General features: G+C 55.9%; 1 protein-coding gene across 1 annotated transcript in view; it reads right to left on the bottom strand.

Annotated features, from left to right (window-relative positions):
- Positions 1–12,128, bottom strand: part of IL2RB (interleukin 2 receptor subunit beta) — a 17,771-nt gene extending 5,643 nt beyond the window's left edge. Inside the window, 9 exon segments of the mRNA XM_039877761.1 lie at positions 943–970; positions 1,383–1,517; positions 2,069–2,234; positions 3,387–3,535; positions 4,955–5,060; positions 7,267–7,345; positions 8,153–8,267; positions 8,724–8,844; positions 12,007–12,128. Of these exon segments, the coding sequence (XP_039733695.1) occupies positions 943–970; positions 1,383–1,517; positions 2,069–2,234; positions 3,387–3,535; positions 4,955–5,060; positions 7,267–7,345; positions 8,153–8,267; positions 8,724–8,811 (866 nt within the window). The 5' untranslated portion in view covers positions 8,812–8,844; positions 12,007–12,128.
- Between the last annotated feature and the right edge of the window lie 13,484 nt (positions 12,129–25,612).

Below are 25,612 nucleotides of genomic sequence, written 5' to 3'. Positions count from 1 at the left end.
AGTGTGTCCCACCGTCAGCCACGGTTCTGAGGGCGGGGCACGGAGCCACTCCACGTTCGTTCATTTATTCAGTCAATATGGATCGAATGTCCAGGAAGGGAGGTTACTGGGCGCCAGGGACACAAGAACGGCCAACAGAGAAGGGCCCCCTGCTCTCAAGGAGTTGATGTTCTAATGAAGAGACAGAGCCAAGTGTGAAACGTTACCACTTATTCTGTGGCAACAAAGAGCAGAGTGTTGTGGCAGAGAAGAACGTGGGTGTGGGGGACCACATGAGCCGGAGGGGTCAGGGGCAGAGAGGCTGGAGCGGAGCGAACCAGGAGGGAGGTCAGAGAGAGGCCAGGCTGTGGGCCTCCTGGTCAAGGCTGCCATGGACGGTGGTTCCGGTTGTGCACTGCCCAAGAGCACCTGGTTTGGGGGTGTCGAGTGGGGGCTGAATTCCAGCCCATGCGCTGCTTGCCAAGCCAAGTGCCCCAGTGTGTGTAATGCATCTGTGTCAAAACGTATGCCCCAGCCTCGAGGCCCCAGAGAGCCTGGCTGCTGCCCACACATCCAGGCTCAAGCCAGCCCTCCCCCAACCCCGTTCTGGGCTCCGGCCACGCCCACCTCGGTTCCAGAATGCTTGTCCCCCCTTCCCACCCAAGGCCTTTGCACATGCTATTTCCTGTGCCCGGGATGCACCCCTTATCCCACCACCCTGCCCGGTCAGTTCCTCCTTCATTCAGATTTCAAAGGAATCGTCACTTCCTCAGGGAAGCTGTCCCCGGCCAACCGTCAGCCGAGGTTCCGCTCTCTGCAGTCTGCTTCCAATACCCCCGGTGCCTTCCTTCACCATCCTCATCACGGCGTGTCATTATGTGTGTGCCTTCCCCCCACCATAGGACTGTGAGCTCCAGGAAGATGGGACCACACGCCTGTGGCTTACCCTTGCTTCGCCAGCACTCAGCACCATACCTGGCGCTGAGCTGGACTCAGTCGATACAAAAATAAACAAATGAAGGCCCAAACCCAGATAGACCGACAAGGACACACGCAGACAGCTGGTCTATGCACACACACATGTGCACGCACACACATGCGCACACACACCTGCTCAACTCCAGAGAGTAATGCTCTGGGCAGGGACCCCTGGGGCTCTCCCTCTCCTGCTCCCCTCGGGCTGGTTCCATGGGGTTCCATCTTTGGGGATGGGTCATAGGGAAAAGCCAGATGTGAGCCAGATGTGACCCTTGGGAGGGCAGAGGGAGCACTGGTGTGTCCAGGTAGGGACCTTAGCCCAGAACCTGACCTGGCAAAGGGTGCGTGTGCACATATGTGTGTGTGTGTGTGTGTGTGTGTGTGTGTGCGCGCGCGTGAGGGGCTGCGGGGCGGGAGAGGAGCACACAGGATAGATGGGGAGCATTCTTACCATAGTCCAAGGTGCCGGTAGCTGGCCAGCAAGTAGACTAAGATGACGAAGCCAAAGGCACCGCTGAGGCCCACCATGACGTGGCCCAGCCAGGAGAGTGTCTCCTTCTCTGCCCGTGGCGGGGAGAAGCAAGGAAAGGGGTTAGAGAAGTACCCCGACTCACCCAGATTATTCTAGCATCCCCTCACCCCTGACCTGGAGCTGGGAGACAGGCTGACTTCTGACCCAAGACCTTCACAGAGTCCCAGCCGGCCCACAGACCTGCTCTGCGTCAGGCCAACACGGGCCAGAGCAGGCCTTCACCACAGCAGCCCAGCCTTCACTTTACTTTACAGACGAAGAAACTGAGGCTGAGAGGTGAGGTGAAAGCAGCCGACCCCCAACAATGCCAGAAACCAGAAGTTGAGGTTTCGGGGTGGAGAAAGTGACAGAGCCTCTCCTACCTCCTCACTAACTCACAAGGCCACAGGCAGGTCCCATCCCCTCACCGAGTCCCTGTTCCCATGGGCACAATTATGCCCACACTGCCCACCCTGCACGGTCCCATCAAGTGAGCTAATGATGACAGAGGGGCCCTGTAGCCCCAGCTGCCCCCAGAGCCACGCCCCAGCCACCCTCTCTTGTCCGAGCTCTGCCTCTACCCCTGCTGCCCACTAGTACCTGCAGGTCTCGTCCTGAAGGCCAGGGTCTGGCTCCAGGGGCTCCAAACCTCGTGGCTGTTTAGCTGGGGCTTCACTCGCACCTGAAGCTCATATCGGGTGTCTGGAAGGAGTGTCTCCAGGCAGATCCATTGCTGGTTCTGCTTGATAACCCACAGGGAGGCCTCCTGGGGTAGAGACGGAGCTGTCAGAGCAGAGGGGCCCCCCACCCTCCCACGGCTGGAAGGCTGAGCAAAGCGGCATCTTCCTTTCTTCCCTCCGGCCCGCTCCCCACTCCACCCCCACCCCATCCTCCCAAAAGACTCCCTGACTACCTAGTTGGTGGGGCCCAAACCCCAGGGTCATCCTAAACCCCTCCCTCTCATCCCCTCCATCCAAAGCCATCTGCCCATCAGCTGGTTCCACCTGCAGAACCTGTTCTGAACCTTTCCTTCTCTCTTCTCCCCGCTCCGGGTCTGGTCTCCCACCACCTGTCAGGCCCGAGCTGGTCTCCCTGCCTCCACTGCATTCTCTACAGTCTGTTCCGTGCGCGACCAGAAAGAGGGACTTCTCCGCAGACCCCTCCCACCTCCGCATCCCCGCTCTTGCTTTTTCCCTTGTCCCCACACGCCCAGGCAATGTCTTGCTTTTGCAGTGGCTGCTTCCTCCATTCAGGAAACCTGCCCCAGATCTTTGCAGGGCCAGCTCCTCCTTGACCCTCAGATCTTGGAGCAGCCTTCTCTGGTCACCTGAGTCTGAAGAAGCCTGTCCCAGTCCCTCTCAGATTTGTTATCCTATTTCGTTTTTGCGATAGCATTTATCAATATTCCATAGTCTCCAGTTTCTGTGTTTGCTGACTGTCTGCGCCTCCCCACCCCGTGTGAGTTTCCTGAGAGCAGGAAACCTATCAGTCTTGCCCTTCATTCTCTTCCCAGTGTCTGGCACATAGTAGGTACTCAGTAAACGTTTGTTGAGTGACTGAGTGAGTGAACAGAGGAATGAATGAATGGATAAGAACAGACCCCTGTGGACCTGGACCACGCTGGATTTGAAGAGTGGCGAGGTGGCATCCCGGGGCCTCTGAAATCTCACAGAGAGGGCAGTTGCCTGCCTCTTGGTTACGTATATCTTGCCCTAGTCCCAGCCTGGAATTCACCACCGGCTGGAACCCCTGGGTTGTCACAGGACATGTGAAGGGAGGGGGAGGCGGGAGCAGGCAGTACGGAGAAGCAATAGGGGCTCCCTGGGGGCTGCTGTGCCTTTGCTGAGGTAAAGGATGGACATGCCAACCAGGACCGGAAGGAGGAATCAGGGCAGGTCAGACGGGGCCATGTACTCACCTCCCAGCTATGGTCCTGGAACCTCGTCCGGACCTCAAACTCCAGGTCGTTTTCTATGTAGTGGGAAGACTGGGAGACGGTCCAGGTTATGTTGCATTTCTGGGTCTCTGTGTGGGTGACTCGGAGGGAGTCAGGGGCAAACAGGCGAACTGAAGGCGAGAGAGAGAAAGGGAAAGTGAGCTTTGGGGATCCTGGATCATGACGCTGAGATAATAAAGCCGAGACACGCCCCCCCCCACCTTTGCACCTGCTAGTTCTCCCTCCTGGTGTGCCCTTCCCCCAGAGCTTGGCAGGTCACCACTCTAATGTCACCTATTCAGAGAAGCCTTCCCCAGCCATCCGACACTCTCCACTCCCTCGCCTGCTTTATTTTTCTTCCTAGCACGTATTACTACCTGACATATTAAATATCTATTTTTATTTCTTTATTCACTGTCTCCCGCACCAGACTGTGAGCTCACTAAGGGCAGAAACTTGGTTCTCTCATGTGTCCTCAGTGCCGAGAACCATTACGTGGCAAGACATAGGAACTTAATTAAATATCCGCTAAACAAATGAATCATTCTCTGCACTCAGAAATAATCTAAGAGCTTTACATGGATTGTCTTTTTAATTTCATTTCATTAATCTTATACGATTATGAGATTTTATAATCTCTGAAGTTAAATCGGCCTAAGTTTTTATAATTCTGAGACTGTAGAACTCCTCAAATAACAAGAAGTGAATGTTTATAGAGCACGTACTGAGCAGTTTCTGAGTCTTGGCTCATTGGTGCTTTACAACAATCATGCACGGCGGGTCACTGGTTATCCCCCATTTACAGATGAGGGAACCGAGGCTCAGACGTGCTAAATGATCTGCCAGTCAGATCACACCCAGTTAAGGCAGAGCTGCATTTAGTTCCCTGCCTGGATCTCACCTTCTGCCCCACCCCCTCCACAGAGATGGCTCCCAAGTTCCAGGCGGAAACGGGAATGACTGGGGCTGGGGCCAGGCACTCAGTCATTCAGCAAACCTTCCCAGAGCCCCGCCCAGGTCAGACCTGGTGCTGAGTACTCAGAACGGAGACATAGGGATGGCAGAAGCTCTGCCCTCCAGGAGTTCACAGCCCAGTGAGGGAAGCAGACCGGTAATCAGGCAGGGATGACCCAGGACATAAACATCCTGAAAGAGGAGGTACAGAGGGCTGGGAGAGTCTGGGAAAGCCTCCTGGAGGAGGTGACTCTTCACTGAGCCTAAAAGGGTGAGTGGGAATTTTCCAGGCGGGAAGAGCCTTCCAGGCTATGACCAGTACGTGCAAGGGCTCAGGGGCCTGGATAGGGAAGATGAGTTCAGAGAGCAGGAATATAGGCCATCGGAGGGGGATGCTGGCGAGGGAAACCGGGCAGAATTCCGAGCAGCCTTGAATGACAGGGTGAGGAGCAGGGACTTCACCCCGAGGGCAGTGGGCAGTGAGCTGGTGAGCTGTGGAAGCTGATGGAGAAAGACCGGAACGGTGCAATCCCAGAGAGAAGATAGGGAAGGAGGTGCCCACCCGCGCCCCAGGCTCGCCTGGATTCCAAACTCACGGTTGTCAAAGGGCTTGAAGTCCTGGGTCGTCATCATCCTCCACGTCTTGCCTTCGAGGCACATCACTATCATGTTGATGACGTCCGCTGCGGTCAGTTTCTGAGCCTGCAAGGGAAGTGGGGCAAGGACATTACTGCCAGCAGCCGGGGTGGGGTTGAGGACCTGTGAGAATGAGGACAGGGGAAGGACCGGTGGATGGGAAAGGAAACCAAGGCTGCAGTGCTGTCTAAGGTCGGGGTCAGCAAACTCCTTCTGTAAAGGGTTGGGGAGTGAAAATGTATGGCTTTTCAGGTCACGTGGTCTCTGTTACAACTGCTCAACTCTGCAACAGACAGCATGTAAGAGAATGGGTGTGGCTATGTGCCAAGAAAACTTTATTTATAAAAGCAGACAGACGGCAGGCTGGATTTAGCCCGTGAGCCACAGTAGTTTGTCAACCCCGTATCTAAAGTGAGGTGAGCTGCCCTGTGAGGGAAGGAGTTCCCCATCACAAGAGGTATACAAGCAGAATGAGCTTCCAAGAAGGCTCAGGGCTGGAACTGTACCTGTGTCATAGCTTTGTGTGCGAAAGCCTCCCTTCCCCCATCCCTCCCCACCTCTACACCCTGACTTTTCTGGAAGGAAATGGCCCAGGACTGAGCATCTGTGGGCAGGCCCTGCTCTGGTGCTTTAGCCTCTTCTCTGGCTGATTCTCACAGCTGTCAATCCTGCAAGCGAGACACCTGAGGCTCAGGTTGGTTAAGGGCCTTGCCCAAAGTCACGCATCTGGTCAGCAGGGGAACCCAGATTCTAATCTGGGCTGTGTCCACGGCCCCACAGAAACTGCAGCCCTGGCTCGTCATGCCTGACCGAGGGCTGCTGAGTGAGCAGCTTGTGGCCGAGGGTAGCGCTGCAGGAGGCAGCTCTAGTGCAGGCTCAGTTAGGACCCGTGTCCTGGGGCCCGGGATGCTGTTTTCAGGTCCAGGGCCAAGGGCACAGTCCATCTGACCTGCTGTAGGGCCCGCTTTGAGTAAACCTTAAACCTGATCATCAGAGTTCCCAGGGCTGAGAATAATTCCTCCCTCTACACCCCAAGGACCCTGCCCCAGCCTTCTTCCAGTTTCAACGGGGGCTAGATTTTCCCAGATAATAATAGCATTATCATTATTATTATTACTATTATTGTTGTAAAGATGCCAATAATACATTCTGTTGAGCACTTAGTCTGTGGCAGGCACTCTCCTCAGCGCTTAACATATGAGACAGGCACTATTATTATCTCATCCTAAAGCTGAGCAGACAGAAGCACAGAGAAGCTTAGGGACTTGCCTAAGGCCACACAGTTAGGAAAGTCACACAGCTAGGTAGGACCAGGATCTGAAGCCAGACCACCTGCAGAGTTCTCGGAGACAGTCTGGTTCCAGAGGCTGCGCCTTGATCAGCTACACTGTGCAAACCCACCTCCACCCTCTCCCGCCCCTTGAGAATGCATAAACTTGGTGATGGTTGGGAAGTGTGGTCTGGGCATCCCCAGTGCCCGCTGCTGCCAAGGAGGGTTTGACAGGCAATCATTGACTGCATACCTACATGGAGATGGCCACCTGCCTTTCGAGAGGCAGCCTAGTGCCGTAGTGAAAGGTCTGGGCTGACATACCTGTGTTCAATTCCAGCTCAGCCACTCCCTGGCTGTGTGATCTTGGGCAAAGACCACGCCTCTGAGCCTCAGTTTCTTTATCAGTTAAGGGGACAATGCTGGTGCCCACCCCGCGTCATAGGAATCTACTGACGATTGTGTCAAGTGCATCCTCTCCTCTGGGTGGGATTCTGAGTGCTTTAATGCTCAGATCCATCCTATAGGCAGGTGCCATTATCGTTCCCATTTTCTAGAAGGGGAAAGTGAGGCATAGAAGCCACCCAGCTGGTATATAGTGAAGTCAGGGCTGCAACCCAGACCATCCAGCTCCGGGATCCACACTCCTGACCCCATACCACCCTGCACTTGCTACGACATCAGGAAGAGTTGGATGTGTGGCTGTTATTATTACTGGGGTGCTCGCCCCACTTGATGAGGACTGCGGAAGAGTCACAGGACCCACAGCACGAAGGAGACGGTAGGAGCAAAGGCAGAACGTGAGCCTTGTGCCGCACGCATCCGTCCCCCCAGGTCAGGCCTTCGGACACTGCCCTCCTCCTCTCGCCTCCCAGCCCCAGGCAGCCCTCTGCACTGCAGCTTGCTGGCCACTGGGCTTGCCAGGCCCTGGCTCCTTTCCTGGAAGGGCACCCCTTGGCACTCACCCTCCCTCAGCCATTCCCCTCAGCTACAGATACTCACATTTGGGGGTCCGAGGATCAGGTTGCAGGCCCAGGATGACGGCCCCACTTGGAGCAGATTACAGGATTTGTTCCAGGGCCTGTCAAGGCAAAAGAACCTCCTTAGAAGCAAAAGAGGGACCCCAGAGCTGGCCCTTGGGATGGTCCCCCATGCAGCGAGGCCAGTTCGTGCGGGTGCTCTATGCCAACCTCTCAGAGGCGCCGATTCCCCAACCTGCTCTAGCTTCCCTCACAGGCTTTCTCTGCCCCCTCCACCCCAGCCTGGCCCACAGCAGCCAGACCGACCTTCTAGAAACAAACCAATTCAGGACACCTGGCCTCCCCACCTAAAGCCTTGCGAAGTGTTCCCCGGGGCTTGATTGGGCCTTGGGAGCCCCATGGGAGGCAGGGACAAACCCAAAGCCAGCTTTGCTGCTGCCAGCAGGATGTTTGCATCACAGAGATCCCTTCGTCAACTCCCACCACCCCCGCTCAAGCTTCTCAACCACGCCTCAGTCCCTTGTCCCTACAGCTGCCCTAGGGGGTCTCTCAAAATCCCAGATGACTCACAAAGCTTGGAGAGCTCCCTACCTTCCCCCGGCCCTTGCCTCTAAAGTCAAGTCCAGGAGGCTCAAAGGCCCACGTCCTCAGTCTACCTTGTCCAGTTCGTCTCTAGCCTGGATTCCCATACCCCATTCCCATCCAGGTTCCAGGAGCCTAAATATCTGACTCCCAAATTTTCCAGACTCTGGTGATACCAAGACTCTGTGGGTCTTATTCGTCCAAGATTCTTAAAGTGCAACTGTCTTGGAGTCTGAGAGTTAGGGTTCCAAGAGGCTAAACATCAGTGATTCTAAGATCCCACCATCCTGGGATTCTGAAGTTTTGCCTGTCGACCCCACACTCACCGTTGATCTGGCTGGGCGTGGATGCGGCAGGATGTAGGCTGTAGGCCCCCATCCCAGTTCCAGACGCAGGAGATGTTGGCTTTGGAGTTGTAGAAGCATGTGAACCTGGAAGTGTCTGCCGGCAAGATGAGACGTGAGTGGCTGCAGAGTCCCCATGGACCTTCCCTCCGGGGCTTGCCCCCCGCCCCTTCTCTCAGCACCCATGCCTACCAGACGAGGAGGGAGGCAACTCTGGCAGGCAGAAAAGGGGTTAGTGGACCCATTTCTGAGAGTGAAACTGAGCCCCATAGCCTATAAGTTCTCCTCAGGCGGGCTGAGGCAGGGCAGGGTTGAAAAGCCAGCATCTTCCTGTGGCTCGGAGAGGCAAGCGGATAGAGTGGGGCAGGACGGAGGGCAAAAGGGAGACTTGGACACTTGATCTCTGGTCTCATTGCCCCTGTCTTCCTCCTTCCTGCCTCTGCCCCTGATGATGGGCCTTCTGCCAGGAAGCAGGGGTCCCGGGAGGGCTCTAGAAAGGCCCTGGCCTCATCCCTGAGGGAAAGCACAGCTGTCCAGATGTCGGGGCTCTCACCGTTCTCTGCTGTGGACACCCAAGGGACGGCCAGGGCCAGGAGGAGGGCGAGGAGGGACAGACACCAGGACAGAGCAGGAGCCGCCATCACATCCGCAGGTGGGAGCTGGGGAAGGGAGCCCTGGAGGGAAGATGAGAGGGAGAGCGCACAGGTGAACACCCGCCCGCGCCCCTCCCTCCCCAGAGGCCGGCAGGCCCTGCCCGGCCCAGGGCGAGCAGGTGTCCTCTCCATCACGCCACACGGTCCAGCGTCAGGGCCTTTGTACCTGCTGGTCCCTCGGCCCCATGCACGCTCACTCCCTTCCTTCAGAGATTCGGAACCTGCACGTTGGCATTGCTGAAAGGGCTCTCTGAGCAAACCCAACCCCTTGTTCAAAATTGGAGAAACAGGCTTAGGAAAGGGAAACATCTACTTATGTCCACTTAGGGAGGCCAGCAGAGAGCTGGGATCAGAGCCCACCTCTTCCCTATCCTGCGGCCCCTGAGCTACACCAAAGCCACCCGTCAAAGCGTTCCTATATGCCAGGCTCTGTTTTAAACTCTTTAAATACCGCAATAAGAGCATCTATATTGGAAATACTCTTATCATCCGCCGTTTTCAGATGGAGAAACAGACACAGAGAGGTGAAGCAAGTTGCCTAAGGCCACACAGCTGGTAAGAGGCAGACCTGGATCGGAGCCAGGGCGGACTGCCCAGAGCCCAGGCAGGGCCCCCTCCTGTAACTTCTCCGACTGTATCTTCCCGCCCACTGAGATAGTTCGCGCAATCAATGAACACGTCCTGGTGACCTCAGAACAATACTTGGCGGTGTGTGCTGAGCACTGTGTGTACACTGACTGGCTCAATTAATCTGCCCGGCAGCCGGGGGTGGCAGGTGCTTGGACTATCCCCTTACACAGATGAGGCAACTAAGGCTCCAAGTCATTAACCTTCCGAAGGTCACATGTGCAAAAGAGGCAGAGCTAGGATTCGATCCCCGGGCTCCATCCCAAGGCGCCTTCTCTCACGCCATCCCACCCTGCCCAGCCTGTCCCAGGCACTGGTCCCAGAGGTAAGGCCGACAGCCTTCCTGCCCCAGGGAGTCAGGGCCCACATGGGCACAGGCCAACATCTGGCTTGGGCGTGGGAAGGAGACCAGAGAGGCACCCGTGGGCTCCTCCTTGTCCAGCCCATCATCCCCAGAGGAGGGTGAGCTCCCCAGGGTAGGGCTGATTGTCTCTTTCTTTGGACCCTCCCAAATAGCACAGGGCGTGGGGTTAGGATCCCAAAAGGTACAGAGCCCAGCAAAAGGGCTTCCAGCAAGCCCCCCATGTTCCCCTTAGTCACTCGATCACAACTCTGGGGCACAGGCACTGTTTATCCCCTGGAGAGTGTTGTCCTGGGCCAGGCCCCAGCCAGCAGGCAACCCCATGCCCAGCACAGGGCCTGGCACAAAGCCCCAGGGTGAGAGGAGGCGGGGGGCAAAGGCAAGATCGCAGGAAAGTCAGAGCCGAACCACAGCCCTGGCAGTGGAGAGCCTGGCAGGAGAAGCAGCATCGTCTGGAATGAGCTCCCCACCACCCCAGCCGAAAGGATGCGACAACGTACACCGAGAAGGCAAAGTGCACAGTGTGGGGGGCAGGGGAGGACATGGAGGGACAGACAGCAGGACAGGGCGGGAGAGCGTGGAGTGTGCCAGAGGGGTGGGGGCAGGAGGCCTCCTAGCAGTCTCCGAGGAAGAGGAAACTGAGTCTCAGGGAGGTTAGGAAACCCGCTCAAGGTCAAGAGCAAGGAAGAGGCCCATCCCCAAGGAGGGCAAGTCAGACCCCAGAGTCCCAAGCACCTCTGTCCCAGGTTCTCACACACATCCACGTGCGCCCTTCCCGGCTGAAGCGCCATTCACATTGACTGACTCATTAGGTCCCCACCACAAGCTTCGAGGTGGGTGTCACTGTCCCCTTTTTGATAGATGCCAGGGCTGATGTGCTGAGCTGCCCAAGGGGCTGGACTCGAACCAAGTCATCTGATTTCAAGTTAAAAGAAGATGCCGATAATGATGACGATGACAATGATAATGACCATGATGATGATGGTGACGATGGTGACTAATGCTCAGCTCTTACTCGGTGCCTGGCGTGGTCATTAGCGCTTTGCATATACAACCTCATTTAATCCCCCAGCAACCCTCCCAGTAGGTACTATTATGACTCTTTTTCTCAGATGAGGAGACAGAGGCACACAGAAGCCTCTTGCCCAGGCTAGAGGTGGGTGGAGCTCAGATGCAGATTGATCTGGGTTTGAACTCAGATGCAGATTGAGGCCCAGTGGGGAGGATGCTGAGGAATGTGGGGGTTCATGGGGGCTGAGGGAAGAGGTGGAGCAGGAGCTCAGGAGACAGAGATATGTCCCTCCTGACTTCTGAACTTGACAGGCCCATCAGCTCATCCTCTCTGACCACCACTGCCCCCACCCACATACATTCACGTGGCTCCCTCTTGCTGTTTCACCCTGGGGGGCACCTCCCCAGCCACTGCGGGGTCCTGGGTATGGAGGAAGGAAGGGGACCTTGAGAATGGCTCCCCCCAGTGCTCCAAACACAGTTAAGAAGAGTCGGCGCCCAGGAGAGGAGCGAGAGCGTACCCTCCATGCAGCCCCAGAGAGGGGGTCCCATCCACCCAGGCAGTGCCTGCAGCACTACTGACCTGCCCAGGCGCACAGCTAAGGGACCTCCCAGCACCCACACCTCACCGCCAGGCCTCCTCCCTCACCCCACAAGCCCCTTCAGGGAGCACTTCACAGAGGGGGCCTCCCCAGTGTGGGTCCCATTCCCCAGCCGTCAGGAAGCAGGTTGAATCTCTCCCACCCACATCCCAGCACCCTCTCTGAGAACCCAGACCATCTGAGGCTCAGGTGGCTGTCCCCTCCCAGTCTTCCTACCTCCCTCTTTACCTCTCTGGGTTGGGGGCCCAGCACAGGGCCCTGGGAGTCCCCTCGTCCCACAGCAGCCCCCAGCCTCCCCAGGGGAGAAGGGGCAGCCTCAGACCGGTGACCAGCTTTTTCTCGAGCCAGGAGCCACGAGAGCAGGGTCTGCCTTGTCCTCAGGGGGATTCTAAGTTCAGGTGGGTGGGGAGGGTTGGGAGAGAGACCTTCAGGCAGAAACCGCCAGGGGACCTCAGATAGAGCTGAAGTCATCCCCGTGACCTTTCCTTTCAGCTCCTTCAGGGCTGGCAGCAGGGGCCACGAGGGAGCAGCTGGTACCTGGGGACTGGGCCGGGGCAGGGCGAGGGCCAGGCAGGGTGTTACCTGGCTGAGACATGGGGCTGCGGCACGGTCTCTTTGGTTCTCTCCGTTGCTGGGACCACAGCCATCTCCCCAGGGCCCTGCTCTGGCTCTGGTGGCCCAGGTAGCAGACAGAGGCGGCCAGCAGAGACTACAACCCACTTCCTGGAGGGGGCAAGGCCTGGGCAGGGCAAACCCCAAAAGCTACCTAGGCTAGATAAAGACCCCTCTCCTGACCATGTGTGTGGGGCTAGCATGCACACACACACACACACACACACACACACACACACACACACACACACACACACACACAATCACAATAGACACCTTGCTGCACACAGGAGCCCAAGGGGGCGCAGCCCCTTCTTTTCTCCCCACGCCACGCCCGCCCCATCTCACACAGGCCATCTCAAGTCTGTGCCACCTTCATCTGGGTCACACATACACCCGCTAACACCCAGGCCTCACACAAACATGTCCCTTTAGGTGTCCTCGGCGCGGCTCACTTCTGTCGAACCCATTTCTCTGAGACGTCTCTCTTCACTCAGACTTCCAGGAAGCTCCTTACTCAGTTTAGCCTTCAGAGGTGACTCCTTTTCGGGGCTCTGTGAACAATTCGATGGCCACTTATTGAACATTCTAGAACCTTCCTCTTCCTCTCATGTCATGGCTCCTAATCTTTTTTTTTCCCCCTCTTTCTTTTGGGGGTGGGAGAGGAGGTCGGCACGGGGCTTTTTTAAATGGTGAAAACGTATTGACTCCTCTTTAGAAAAGTGCCCGTCTATTTATGTTCAGTGTCACAGGCCCAGGGACCCTGTGAAGTTCCATCCAGCATCCAGAAGCAGCAGCTCTGCCCTCTCCCTTTCTCCTGGGGGGCAGAGGGAGGTCTCAGAAGCTGATGCCTCTTTCAAAGAAGAGAATAAGGCCAGCAGGAGGGGGTGTGCGCAGGGCAGCTCTGACCCCCGTCTGCATAGAAGCGAGAAGGCAGAATTAAAGACCCTGAGGGGAGAATCAAGCCCGACTCCATTTGGAGCAGGAAGTAGCACTAGGATGGTGTCACTGAGAAGACCTGGTTCCAGGCTGCTTGGAAGCTGAGCGACTCTGCCTCCCCGAGCCTCTGTGTCCACACCCGTGAACTGAGGGGGTGACAGTTCAGACAGCAGGCTGCACCAAAGGCCACAGACAGACAGCAGGCTGCACCAAAGGCCAGTTCCTCTCCCACCTGACCTCCTCTCTTCCCCCGAGCAAAGCTTTCTGGCTGCTGGGCAGTGTAACAACACACCCACCACCAAGATGAGAATATTGGCCGAGACATGTTTCGCCTGGAATATTTCTAGAGGCTTCTCAAGAAACCAGGAATGATGGTTCTCCTGGGAGAGAAAGCCAGGCAAGGAAGGGGTAGGAAGGATGTTTTTCACTATAGACCCTTTCGTACTGCATGAATGTATTTCCTGCCCCAGAATACATGAATTCAGTTAAAACTTAAAAACACAAATAAAGAAAAAAATACATCCCCCGGCGAAGCCAGAAATCACAAACCCAGCTTCTGCCAACAGCAGGGGATGGCGTTGGCCTGCCTGGCACGTACGGCCGGAGGCTCTGCTTCCTCCAGCCCTCTTTCCTTCCCACTTCCATTCATTTGCTAGGCACCTAAGATGTCCCAGCATCCAGGCTAGGTGCAGAGGAGCCTCAGGCGACTGGCACAAGACCCCCTTTATGAGTGGCACAAGCCACAATAGGACGAGGGCAGGGAGGGGAGGTGGCTGTAACCAGCCAGATGCCCTGGGGGAGGGGACGCAGCAAGTGTAGCCTACGCCAGCCGAGGCCCCTTGAACAGGGGAAGGAAAGCGTCTCCCACCCCAGGCCCCGTGGGTCTTGCTTTTGCCAAGGGGCTCAGGCCAGGATACCTCAAGTGGAAAGGCAGGGAGTGGGCTATGCCGAGCCAGGAGAGCCTCAGCACTGCACAGTTCTAGCATATTCCACCTAAACCTCAGCTGTGGATGCACGTTGGAGGGGATGCATCACGGTGCAGAGGTGAGGTCTTTGAGCCCCTTCCTGCTGGGCATCTGCTGGACTCCATGTCCCAGCCTCCCTTGCAGTTGGCTGGGGCCATGAACTGAGTCGAGCCAGTGGGATGTGGGTGGAAGTGATCTGGTCCGCTTCCAGTCCTGAAACCCTTACCTTTGATCCTCTTCTGTGTCTCTCCCATCCCTTCCCCTTTCCTCCCTCCACTCCCCCCACCCGCCGCAGGAATCCACTGGAGCAATGTGAAGCGTGGACAGTCCCACATTGGACTGTGACATGATCAAGAAATACACTTACACTGTGCTGGGCCTCTGAGAATGGAAGGTTCTTGTTTCAGCAGTTAGTGGCCATTACCCTACTATAGAAAGTACCCCAGTTAAGGGTGGTGAGAAGGGCATACCAGACTCAGGCCCCAAGGCCGGGGTGGTGAGCAGGTGCACACAGAAGTGCAAGTGCTTCATGCAGCCCCCACCCCCACCCCAGCTGACAGCCCCCCGACTGGCCTCCTTGTTTCCGCCCTTGAGCCCCTCCAGTCCATTCTTCACTCAACAGCCAGAATGATCTTTCCCAAACCCAAATCAGGTCATTTCACTGCACCACTCCCATTCGAAACCTTCTAGGAATTCCCAGGGCATTTATAATAAAATCTAGACTCTTCGTCTTGACCTCAAGATGAGCTGGCTCTGCCGTCATCTCTGAACTTTCCGCCAGCTCAGGCCTTGTTGCAGTTCGGCAAACATGCCAACCCCTCCCCGCCTGGGGGCTTTGCACGTGCCGGTCCCTGCCGAGATCAGCCTCCACGGAGCAGCCTCTTCCTTTTCCGTTTTACGGGAAAGGAAACTGAGGCTCGTTGGTCATTCAGCTAGAATGCGGCAGGGCCAGGATTGGAACTGGCGTCTGTCTGATGGAGAACATCAGACTCTCTCTGAGGTAACCTGAAGAGGAATCCGGAATCTGATGTCCGGGGCCCGCCCAGACCTTTGTCTCAGGAGTTCTGGGGGTCAAACCCAGACTCTTCCCTTCTTCTCCCAGCATCCAAACCACCAAGCGTGTCGAGCCCTCATTCCTTTACCTGCCCCCGCTGTATCTTCACAGTGTCCCTTTGCACCCTCAGCTTCTGTGGACACAGCCCTAGTATCTTAACAAACACTGAACCCAGCCCCATTCAGGGACCCCCAGTCTCACAGGTTCCATGGGGCAAGCACAGATTGGGGTCTTCTGGCTCCGTGTCCCTCTCTGGCTGTGACTTTTCCACTTGCCCATCACGAGGCTGCCTCTTTTCACGGTCAAGACAGGCTGCTACACCTCCGTGCCCTCCTCAGCCCTGGTGCCTCCCTCCCCACTCCCTCTTCCTCTCCACCTCCCAGGAGACCTCAGGTCCATGTCACAGCCTCCAGATTCCTGCACCACCTTCTCCCCAGGGATGCTCGGCCTGACTCTACATCATTGCCCAGGCCCAGCCCACGCTGGGATCTTGTCATCACTCTGACCTGTGCTAACCCAGACCCCTCAAGCTACCACCTCACCCCTTCACTGCTGAAAGACTCTTCCACCTACAACGATGTCCCAATTAGGATGAAGCCCAGCTGTGTGTGTCAAAAGGGACTAGAAGAGGAAAACAGTGGACAAAAATCGGAGAAAATTTTATTTCTCTCTTACATAAAAGAAGTCCAGAGGCAGGCAGTCCGAGGCTAGAGGAGGGCCTTTCTGATGCCATCTGGATCCTGAGCTCGATCTGTCTCGCTACTAGGGCATCTTCGGTCTCTTTCTACTTCCTCATAGTCCAAGAGAGCTGTTCAAGCTCTGTCCATCACATCTGCATTCCTGCAGCCGGAAGGCGGAGGAAGGAGCAAAGAAGGGAATGCCTCTGCCTCTTAAGGACCCTTCCCCAAAGTTGCCCTTGACACTTCTAACTTATATCCCACTAGCTATAAGTCCAACCTAGCTGCAAAGGAGGCTGGGAAATGGGCCAGGCTATAAGCAGAGCTCCACAGGCAGAAGAAACAGGTTTGGAGAAACCATTAGCTGTCTCTGCCATAACGAAAACCTCCAGCATCTCTTGGGCCACCTGCCCCCTCCCGGTCTCCCTCCTTTGCTCAGCATGGACGGCACAGTTGCTCGTTTAGCAGATACTCTACCCTCAAGTCTTCGTGCCTCACCCCACCCCAGGTGCTATGACCTGCCTTCTCGCAAGTCAGCAGGTCGCTGAGTCCTCAGATGCAAGAAATTGTGCCTCGACAGCACCAGGCTTCACTGACGACCAGATATGAGGCCTCATCCCTAGCAAGGAGGGGACACCATGCATGATTTTGCATCCAACCCTCAGCCTGGTCCCCCTCCCCCAGCTGTGGGGTGCCCTCACATCAGTGAAGAGGACAGGGTAGGAGGGAACCTTAGAGTGACCAGAGCAGGACAAGGAGAAAGAGCAGTCTGGCGGCTGGCCACCCTGAGGGCTCTCCTCTGAGCCATCCCCTCAGCTGACATCCACTCTTCACTGGGACAACCTACTGGTCCCCAAGCCAGAATGTGGCCATTCTCTATGGCTCTTCCTCTCCTTCACCTCCCACTTCCAAGCCATCCCCTTCACCATCTCTGCGTGGCCACAGAGTCACCTCCTCGCCTGCCTCCTAGGTTCCTGGCCCGAATCCCTGATGCTCTTGCGTGTTCCTCTGTGAGCGGCCATTCATTGGCCTCTCCAACACCGGCACCCAAGTTACTCACGTCCCATGCAAACCACACCGTTCATGTCGAAGGTCACTCCTCATTCTGGATCCTTGACAGGACTGCTTCAGGGGAGACCCCCTGTCTAGCTTCGGTTCGACCCGAAGGGGGTTCTAAGATGTAGGACCTCCAATGCTAAAACAGAGTCGGTCACCTCTTTCCTATCCCATTCTTTTTGGACTAATTCAACTCCCCAGTTTAAAACCCGTCCTTCCCTGATCTCCCAGCCAAGTCAGGCCAGATTCATGCACACACCTGTCACTGCAACTGGTTATGTGTGATTCATCCGGACAGTCCCGAGCCTCAAAAACTACCTGACATGCAGGAGGTGTCCAGATGCGGGGATGGAAGGAATAAAGGAAAAGAGAAAGAATCGAAGATTCCAAAGCTCTAATACCCTAAAGAGTCTAGAAAATATAAGTTGAAAACAACACTGAGAATAACGTATTTGAAGTTTCAAAAGGTTTTCCACCAAAAGTGGTCTTATAGGGTGAGTCATCTTGCTAGCGTGTGATCCAAGTGGTACCACCTCTTGGGGAGACAATTTGATGACATCTACCAAATCTCTAGTGCATGGCTCACGTCTTGTACCACGTCTCGAACTCGTCCTACAGAGACACGCGTGCCCGTGCAGGAAATGGGTGTGCCAAGGAATCCACGCAGTAGCAAGACTGGAGGCAGCCTAGATGCTGGTAAGGGAATCAAGTAACATTGAGTTAAAGAACATCCACACGACGGAACACGATGTCGCCTTGACTAAAAGGAAGGGACAGTTCTCTGTTTCTGACAAGAAACCATCCCCAAGATGCATGTAAGGTGGCGTGACAAGAAAGCCACGTTCGGAACAAAGCAAGCGTGTAGCGTGCCACCACTCACGTAGTAGGGACACACGGGTGTGAGTGAATGTGGGGGGTGTTTGCGAGGCCGTGAGAGCGAGCCTGACTGCGCGTGCGTATATGCACGTGTGCATTTGTAAGGACGTGTGTGAGAGTGTGAGGAGGAGCAGCTGGGAGGAGGCATACGTGAGTGTGATGCGTGTGGAGGCGAGACTTCAGCGTGTGAGGGTGTGTGCATTTGCGAGGGAGAGCCTCGGTGTGTAAGTTTGAGAAGGCGTGTGTAAGTGAGCGTGTGCTACGTGTGCATGTGTAAAGGTGAATATGCATGTGTGCACGAGTGTGGGTGTGAGCGTGTCCACGAATTAGCACGTGCGTGCCCCGAGTGACTCTGGAAGGAACCCCTAGAGACTGGTAGCTGCATTTCCTTCAGGGAGGGGTGCTGGAAGAGACCTGGGGGGCAGAGCAGGGAGTGAAATTTTACTGAAAAACCTTTTGTACCGTTTGAGCTTTGTTTTATGGGAACATAATGTCTGCTTAAGGAAATAAATACAATCAGAACCAAAATCAAAATTAAAAGTGTGGGACCTTTTGTGGGAGACAGAGTGCCCCTTAGGGTTTCCCAAACACCAGCCCCCCTGATGACCCTTGGTCATCTCTAACCAATCCCGAAGAACCTGAAAATGTCCCGAGTCACCAGGCCTACGGGACCCCATCCTGTTATGGGGACAGTCGGGAAAGCTCCCAAGACCTCTTGACGACACCGGCAATGGTCTCCTTCTGTCCCGTGGGAAACAGGTAGAAAAGAATCTTTTCACTTTTTCTTATTCTCAAGCAGGTTTCGCCAAGATCTGTGATCTTTATCAGAAGACAATCTAGGTGTTACAGCAAGGAAGGAGGACGTGTGATGTTTGCAAATTGTCCGTGAAAAGTTCCTCTGTATCTAGAAGTTACGCTTGCTTGCTCTTTTTTCTTAGTGTTTTTATTTTTTAAAAAAATCAGAAAAAACTTGAATGCCCCTCTGGCTGTCACCACTGCCTACGGTGTCTCCATGGACACAAGAAAAGCAGTAAATAGGGTCAGAAATCCACCCCAGCTGTAGAACGACACCCCCAGTCAAGACCGACTCCGGCGTCAGGGACCCTGGACCCCAGAGAACAGCGGACCCTGTACTCCCTGATCAGTGACGATGCCAGCTTCAGGCAGTAGCCAGGTGCAAGGTGGGCTAGATCTAGGTACTGCCTGGCCCTGCATCATATAATGAGACCGTAAAATCTTTCCTTGGTCCCCGACACTTGGCACTCTGACTTGTGGGTCTCATTACCACTTCATGGCTCGAAATAAGGTGGGGCTGAGAGAAAAGACCCAACTATATCTTGGCAGATCCTAAAACAGGCCACAATGAGGATACAGAAAAGACCTCGGAATAAAGGGGCCGAAGTGAGCCAGAGGAAGGGGCGCTCTGGCCAAGAACGAAGATTCAGAAAATGCTGGGCCAGTGACAAGGGCTTGGGGACCGTGCTGTGGGCTGTCACCATTCCTGTGGCACCTACGCTTGCGGCCCAAAGCCTTCCCCGCCTGTGTGCTCACACAGGTACGCCACCTACCTTAAAACACGATTCTCTTGAATGGTTTCTATGTTTCCAAGTTTGTAGGCACATCTCAAGGCTCACCTCAACTGCATTGTAAAACCATCACGGGCCAAAGGGCGTTTTTGGACAATCGGCAGTTCACTAAAACATACCTTACTCTCTTGACCGCTCAACATCAATGACTTTCATGCGACACAGGAGGCCTAGTCGCTCCCTCACAGTGGGCTTGGGCAGGAGTCCCCTACAAAGACACGCACGGGGACAGGCGGGGTCCAAAGTGTGGGGCGGGCGGTGGTAGGGAGGGAGGAACCGCAGCAAACTGGAGACTCGATGTACGGCAGAGATGGCGGATGGGAATGCTGGCTCGATACTGCCAGAAAATTCTGAATTTTCAAGAAAAGCAAAAAATTGAGATTTCTTTAAAAAATGCGAAATTCTCTCATTTAAAATAATGGTCGTTAATGTTAACTTAAACACACCACAAAACACCCCCGCCAGGCCTGCTGGCCCAGTGAGGCGTGGGGAAAGGCCACTTGCCGAGGGAGGGGGAGAGGTGAGAACCAGGTCGGACAAAGGACACTCGTCAGGGGCGCTTCTTCTGAGTGCTGGCCGGATATTTATCTTGCCTTGTGGTCACACAGCAGCTTTGCAAACCTTTCCTGTGTTTGTGGGGTTTCAACAAGCCAAAACTCTACCCTCCTAGCCTCCTTTGCAGCTGGGGAGGTGGGTGTGTGACCAGGCTCCCCGATCTGAAATCTGTGCTCCAGACCTCAGCACGAGAGCGATGCGAAGAAGCAGGCAGGGAACTCCAGGAGGCTGGTGAGGGTGGCATCGGAACATCACACCGCAGACGCTGCTCCCCTCCAAGCCTGGTTCGCCCGCCCTGCCAAAGGCTCCCGAGCTTCAGAATATCCCAAATAAATTCCTTTTCTATTGAAAGTAGCCAAGTTGGTTTCCACGGTTTGCAACGAAAATTCCTGGCAGACACAGGTGCCTTTGCCCAGCATGGAGGAATAATCACCTGACACAGAGATGACAGCTTGAAGTCATCTTTAATGACCAGCCCTCCCCCGCCCCCCACTACTACCCTATGGCTGACCAGCTTGGGTGATGGTGATGCAGGAATTGAAGGAGGGGGACAGTGAGATGAGGGTGTACACCCCCACCGTTTTCTATCTGCTGGGGCCCTTGGAATAGGGTGTCTTGTAGCCAATGTGAGCATTGGATCTTAGGGAGCAACACGGGAGGGTCTTAGGCAAAAATCCTCCTGCCGCCTGGTATACTCTCGAAAGGGAGTCACAGCTGGGCATCTTCCTGGCTGGATGCAAGGTTGGATGCCTGACTTCCAAAGGCCCATGCACACCCCAGTGGGCTGGCTGACTTTGAATCATCTTGCTGACTGGTTTCCATTTTAGGTGTTGGTTAATAAAAAGACAGGCTGCCAGATCTCTCAGAACTAGCAGAGGCCCCTGTATTTGGTGGGTGGCTGGTTTCGCTTTCACAGTGAGTTAGATATGGCCCCATTGTGAGTCCTCCCACCGCACGGAGTCACATACCCACTATGGCTTGTCTGAACCAGGTCAGCATGCACTGTGTTTACCAAATCCTTGTTCCCTGGGGCGGGGGACCCACACCCCTCACCCCCATCCCAGCACAGAGTTCCTACCACATGCCAGGGTGCCGGACAGGGGCCAGGGCGTGTGTGAAGGCCACACGGGGCCTCGCTGGTGACTCCTTCCCTCCCCCTGCCTGCCGGCTTCTATGTGGCCCCTCACACCCTGCCCAGCAGTCAAACCGCCACCACCCCCCACCCAACACCTGACCATACAAGAACACTCATTTCTTCCCTTCGGTTCTACTTCATTTCAGCCCCACCACTCCTCTCAGGCCAGAGACTCCTCCCAGGGGACATGAGCACTGTCTAGAGACCTGGGTCTGAGTCCCAGCAGTGCCACCAACTCATTTGGTTGCATGTCCCTCCTTGCAGCAGTCACCGTGCTGGGGCAGAGACCATAGGAACGGGCCATGGCAAACGTGAGCCGAACAGATCCACCTAGAAGGATCTGGAATGGTTCGCAGGTTCTGGAGACCGATGAAGACCCAGACCTCATGGGAACACAGACTCCAGAGCAGCAGCAAGGGCCTCGCTGCAAAGATCACGTCAAGGCACCAACCTCCAGGTGCTCTGGGCTTTGTTCCTCTCAAGTTCTGAGTCTCGTTGGCCAAGATGGGTCAAATGCTCACCCTTGGCTGGGGAGGACGGGGTACTCAGTGGACAGCTTGACCAAGATCTTACCTATTATAGGAAATTAGGTCTCCAAAGAGAAATGGGGTGCTGCTACCAGAAACGGAAGGCCAGATGATGCCAAGAAAGCAAGATCCAAAGGTGCCAGGCCCCCTCTTTGGGCCCAGCCTCCCCAGCCCTGCGAAGATGGGGTTGGGCCAATGATCTTGAAAGCTCTTCCAGGAAAAGTATCCTCCGATTGGGGGAATCCAAACTGGGTATCTTGCCTCCCTGAGGGGAGGGTGAACTCTCCTCAGCCCTGAGGATGCCTTGAGCTCTCACCCTGAGGCCCTCCGTTTGGGGGAGAACTGGGCAGGGGGGCTGCCACCTGAGTAGAAAAGAGAGAAGTTCACTTCCACACCCCCGCGTGGGGCTTGAACCGGTGACCTTGATCTCGTGGGCCTCCCGGAGCTCATGAGCCAATCTGAAAGCAGCAGAGGATGAAAGGCCTCAGGCCGTGTCACCCTCTCTCAGGGTAAGGCCAGAGGAGCACTGTGACTAGCTTACTTCTGGGGGGCCTGGAGCTGCTCCCGGGGAAATGACCTCAAAATGGATCGAGCAGCACCCGGCTGCACCTGCCAGAGGCCCTTTACCACACAGGACCCCCTGAAACTGCCCTGGAGGGTAAAAGACAGAGACCACGAGATGCGGGTGTCCGGGGCGAGGGAGCTGGTGGGGGCAGAGCTGAGTCAGACACTTGACCATGCAGCTTCCACAACAGGATGCGCCCTCTGCACCCGCTGCCCTTCAGCCCCTCCCCTCACCTACTCCCAACTTCCTTCTCCTCTTCCAAAGCACCTAGAAACCCCAGCCTCACGTCTGCCCAAGCCTGGGCTCAGGGAACGAACCAGGCCACCAGTGCACCAGCGGCCGGAGAGGGGGGACAGGACGTTTCGATCAAGAGGACGTGGCCAATGGCTTTAAGCCTGCAGTTCCAGCTAGTGGCACCCTGGCTGAAGTTACCTGTGCCTTTCCTGCAGGAAGCAGGGGGCGGCAGGAGCAGAGGGGTGGAGGAAGCTGCGAGGTGTGTGGTTTAGGCTGTAGAGCCCACACTAGAGCAAGCCCGGACACTCGAGGGGGCCACGTCTCGCCACCAGCCCTCTTCCTGTTTCCTTCTCACCTCTCCCCAAATCGCCCTCTGCCGCCCTCAACACCTGTTGCTCCTCAGGGCCCAGAGCACAGGCCCGAGAAGAGGTTTAGAACAGCCTGCCTCAGAGACATCGCGGGCTACAGCATTGCCGAGACTCCAGAGAACAGATCACCATGAAGGACAGAGAGGATAGAAAGTTCTAGAAGCCATACCCTTCTTGAAAGGTGCCAGGTAACAGCCGTTAGCAACACTTCCCCCAGCCCTTACTATGTGCCGGGCCCTGTTCTAAGCACCTTATATGTATTAGCTTTCAAATACACCGAGAGGGGCTCGAGGTCCCGCGGTATGGCAGGACCCCCGGACCCAGTCAGAATCTGCAGTTTAACCAAATCCCTAGGTGATTCGTGCGCACACAGAAGTCACAGAAACCTCGTATTGACTCCTTTAATCCTGGCAACAGCATACCCAGGTAGGTACTCTCAGGATCCAATTTTATAGAGGAAACTGTGGCACAGACAGAGAAGTTAAGTACCTTCTCTGAAGTAATGCAGGTGGTAAGCGCCAGAGCTGGGACGTGAACCCGGGTCACCTGGCTCAAGAGGACACGCTGCTAAGTGCTGGGCTGCCACTGCCTTTGGCATGAGGGAGCCATGGGAACTGGAGGCACTGCTGGCCGTCCTGTGCCTGTTTTGGCAGTGCTGCTCTGGCCTTCCAGAACCTACTCGGGCCTTCCCACCATTTCTCTGACTCCCGCCTCCTCAGGGAGAGTCTGAATCATGCTTTTCCCAGGCATGGAAAGTGAGAGAACCCAGCGGTCGGCGTAGAGCACTTGTCAAGTAGCTGCATCATCCTCGCTCTGGGCTGAGTGCTGGAGCTCAGAGACTCAAGGGGTCCAGGGCCTAGTGGAGGAGACAGAAAATAACACGCACGTGAGCGCCGTGAAAATAACTGGAGTTCACTCAAGATGTTCAGACACTCCCTGGACAGGTGCGTCTTTAGGGTGGGCTTCCTGGAGGAGGAGGCTTTGAGCCAGGCCTAATACAGGGCAAGGATCAGAGACAAGCCTGAGCGAAGGAGCGGGGCAGCAGTGGACACAGATGTAAAGAGGCCTGTGTGGCTAAAGCAGATGCCCAGAGCTTTAAACATCCCCGAGTCCAACCCGCATCCAACGCCCAGCTCCCCTCCACGGTGCCTCACCCACAGTGCTCAGACTGCCTCGAATCCCTCCTGTGACGAGGAGATCATTCTCTCCAAGAGGAGTGAGCCCTTTCCAGCTCTGGCACACACACACAGGTTGTTTGTGTACCTGTGGGCCTCCTTCAGGCACACCCGAGCCATGCAGATCCAGTCAGCCCAGCTGCCAACTGGAGAGAGACGCCCAAAGTCTCCACTGCACTGAGTAGACACCCACACCCTGAGACCCTGGAAGTCCTAGAAATGGCACCGTCGCTCAGAATGTGTCTGCACAGGACCTGCACAGCCAGGAGTCCCCACCTGGAGCAGTTGCTGGGGGACGCTCCACTGCATGGGAGGGATGGCACTGGAGGAATGAATGGCACCTCAGCACCGAGCCCCTGCCTGCCAGAAGGAACCCCGAGGCACGCACAGCAGTGTGCTCCTCCAGACGGCTGTCTCCTTCGAAGGCACTGAGCACGCGTGCTGTAAGTGCAGCCTGGGCCGGGAGTGAGGCCGACGCACACTCCATGCGTGACGCCGGTCGATCCCCACCGCAACCACGAGAGCGCCTCTCCCGGGGTTTTCACGGTGGAGGAGACAGCCAGGACTCGGGAGAGGAGATCGGCTGACTCTAGGGCAGAGCTCTGAGCACCACACGCAGGGCTCCTTCCCCGCTTCTCCTCATTGCCCACCTCCTCCACACTTGCCTCAGGACATTGCACACAAAAGATGTTCAATAATTGCTTTAAGAATACTTGAATTCGAACGCAGCAATAGTGACGTGTGGGCTCAGAAGTCGCCACCAGAGGGCGATGCTTGCTTCTCCGCTTCCTCTACACAGGGCCTGTTCTGCAGGAGACAAAGGCCCAGGTAAAGATTGCTGCCCAGGCTGCAGTTTCTTCCACCCTGGGAATTCCAGGCACCCGCGAGACAAGAGAGGGAAGCAAGCAGGGTCCCTGGATTCCAGGAAGAGAGCACGAGTTGAGCCCAAGGAAGAGAAGGCCAAGACCAGTGACCTGCAAGGGATCTTGGGGGCTCCATCCCATCCCTGCACCAATGATGAGTCTGGGCTCAGATCGGGGCAGCTATCTGCCTTAGGTCACACCTGAGGGTGGAGGCTTGAACTTAGGCTCCCGGCCTCCCAGGTCCCTTCATCCCACTTAACACCCCGAGAGAGCAAGGCACTTAACCCAGGTGGTTCCTCATTTTCCTTTAGCTGGAGCAGGTCAGAAATGAGCGCACCCCCTTCTCCTGGCCCCAACCGTTAGTGTTCCTGAGACAGCCCCAGGCCCCAACCCTCTGCTCCTCCTGGGTCTCTTTCCATTAGCTCTGGCGTTGGCGTCTACCCCCAGCTCCAGCCCTAACTGTCCCCGAGTGCCAAGGACCCGCAGTCCTGCACCCCCATCCCTGACCACTCCCTCCCCTTGTCCATCCATCACTCTGCCTCCTAAGTACCACGGCCACGCCCTTGCCCCAGCCACTGGCCCCTTAAAATCAATCGCATAATATCATGTGCCTCTCAGTGTTTCTGCTGCACTCATGGCACAACCTCACCTGCTGCCCTTGCCCCCGACTCCTTGTCAGTTCCTGGAAGGCTCAAAGCTCTTCTGGGCCTTGGCCCTCACTCACGCTGCCACCTCAGCCTGTGGTCACTTTCTCAGAGAGGCCCCACCTCATCAAAAGCCGATGTGTGCCTGTTCGGTCCCAGCACCTGCCTTCGCCCCTAGCACTTGCTCTCATTTGTAATCGGCTGGGGACTGGCAGAGGATTTGCTTGGTGTCTGTCTTCCTGGCTGGACTCTGGCTCCTCAAGGTCATAGGTCAAGTCCATGGAGTCCCATGGCTTCTCCAGCACCTAAAGCCATATGTGGCTCAGGGTAGGAGCTCCAACTGTATTTGTTGAAAGG

The sequence above is a fragment of the Pteropus medius genome, unplaced genomic scaffold (assembly GCF_902729225.1).
Source record: "Pteropus medius unplaced genomic scaffold, Ma_sr-lr_union100, whole genome shotgun sequence".
In the NCBI taxonomy this organism is placed as follows: domain Eukaryota; kingdom Metazoa; phylum Chordata; class Mammalia; order Chiroptera; family Pteropodidae; genus Pteropus; species Pteropus medius.
Note: the sequence above shows the minus strand (reverse complement) of the source record. Positions and strands in the feature narration are given on the sequence as shown.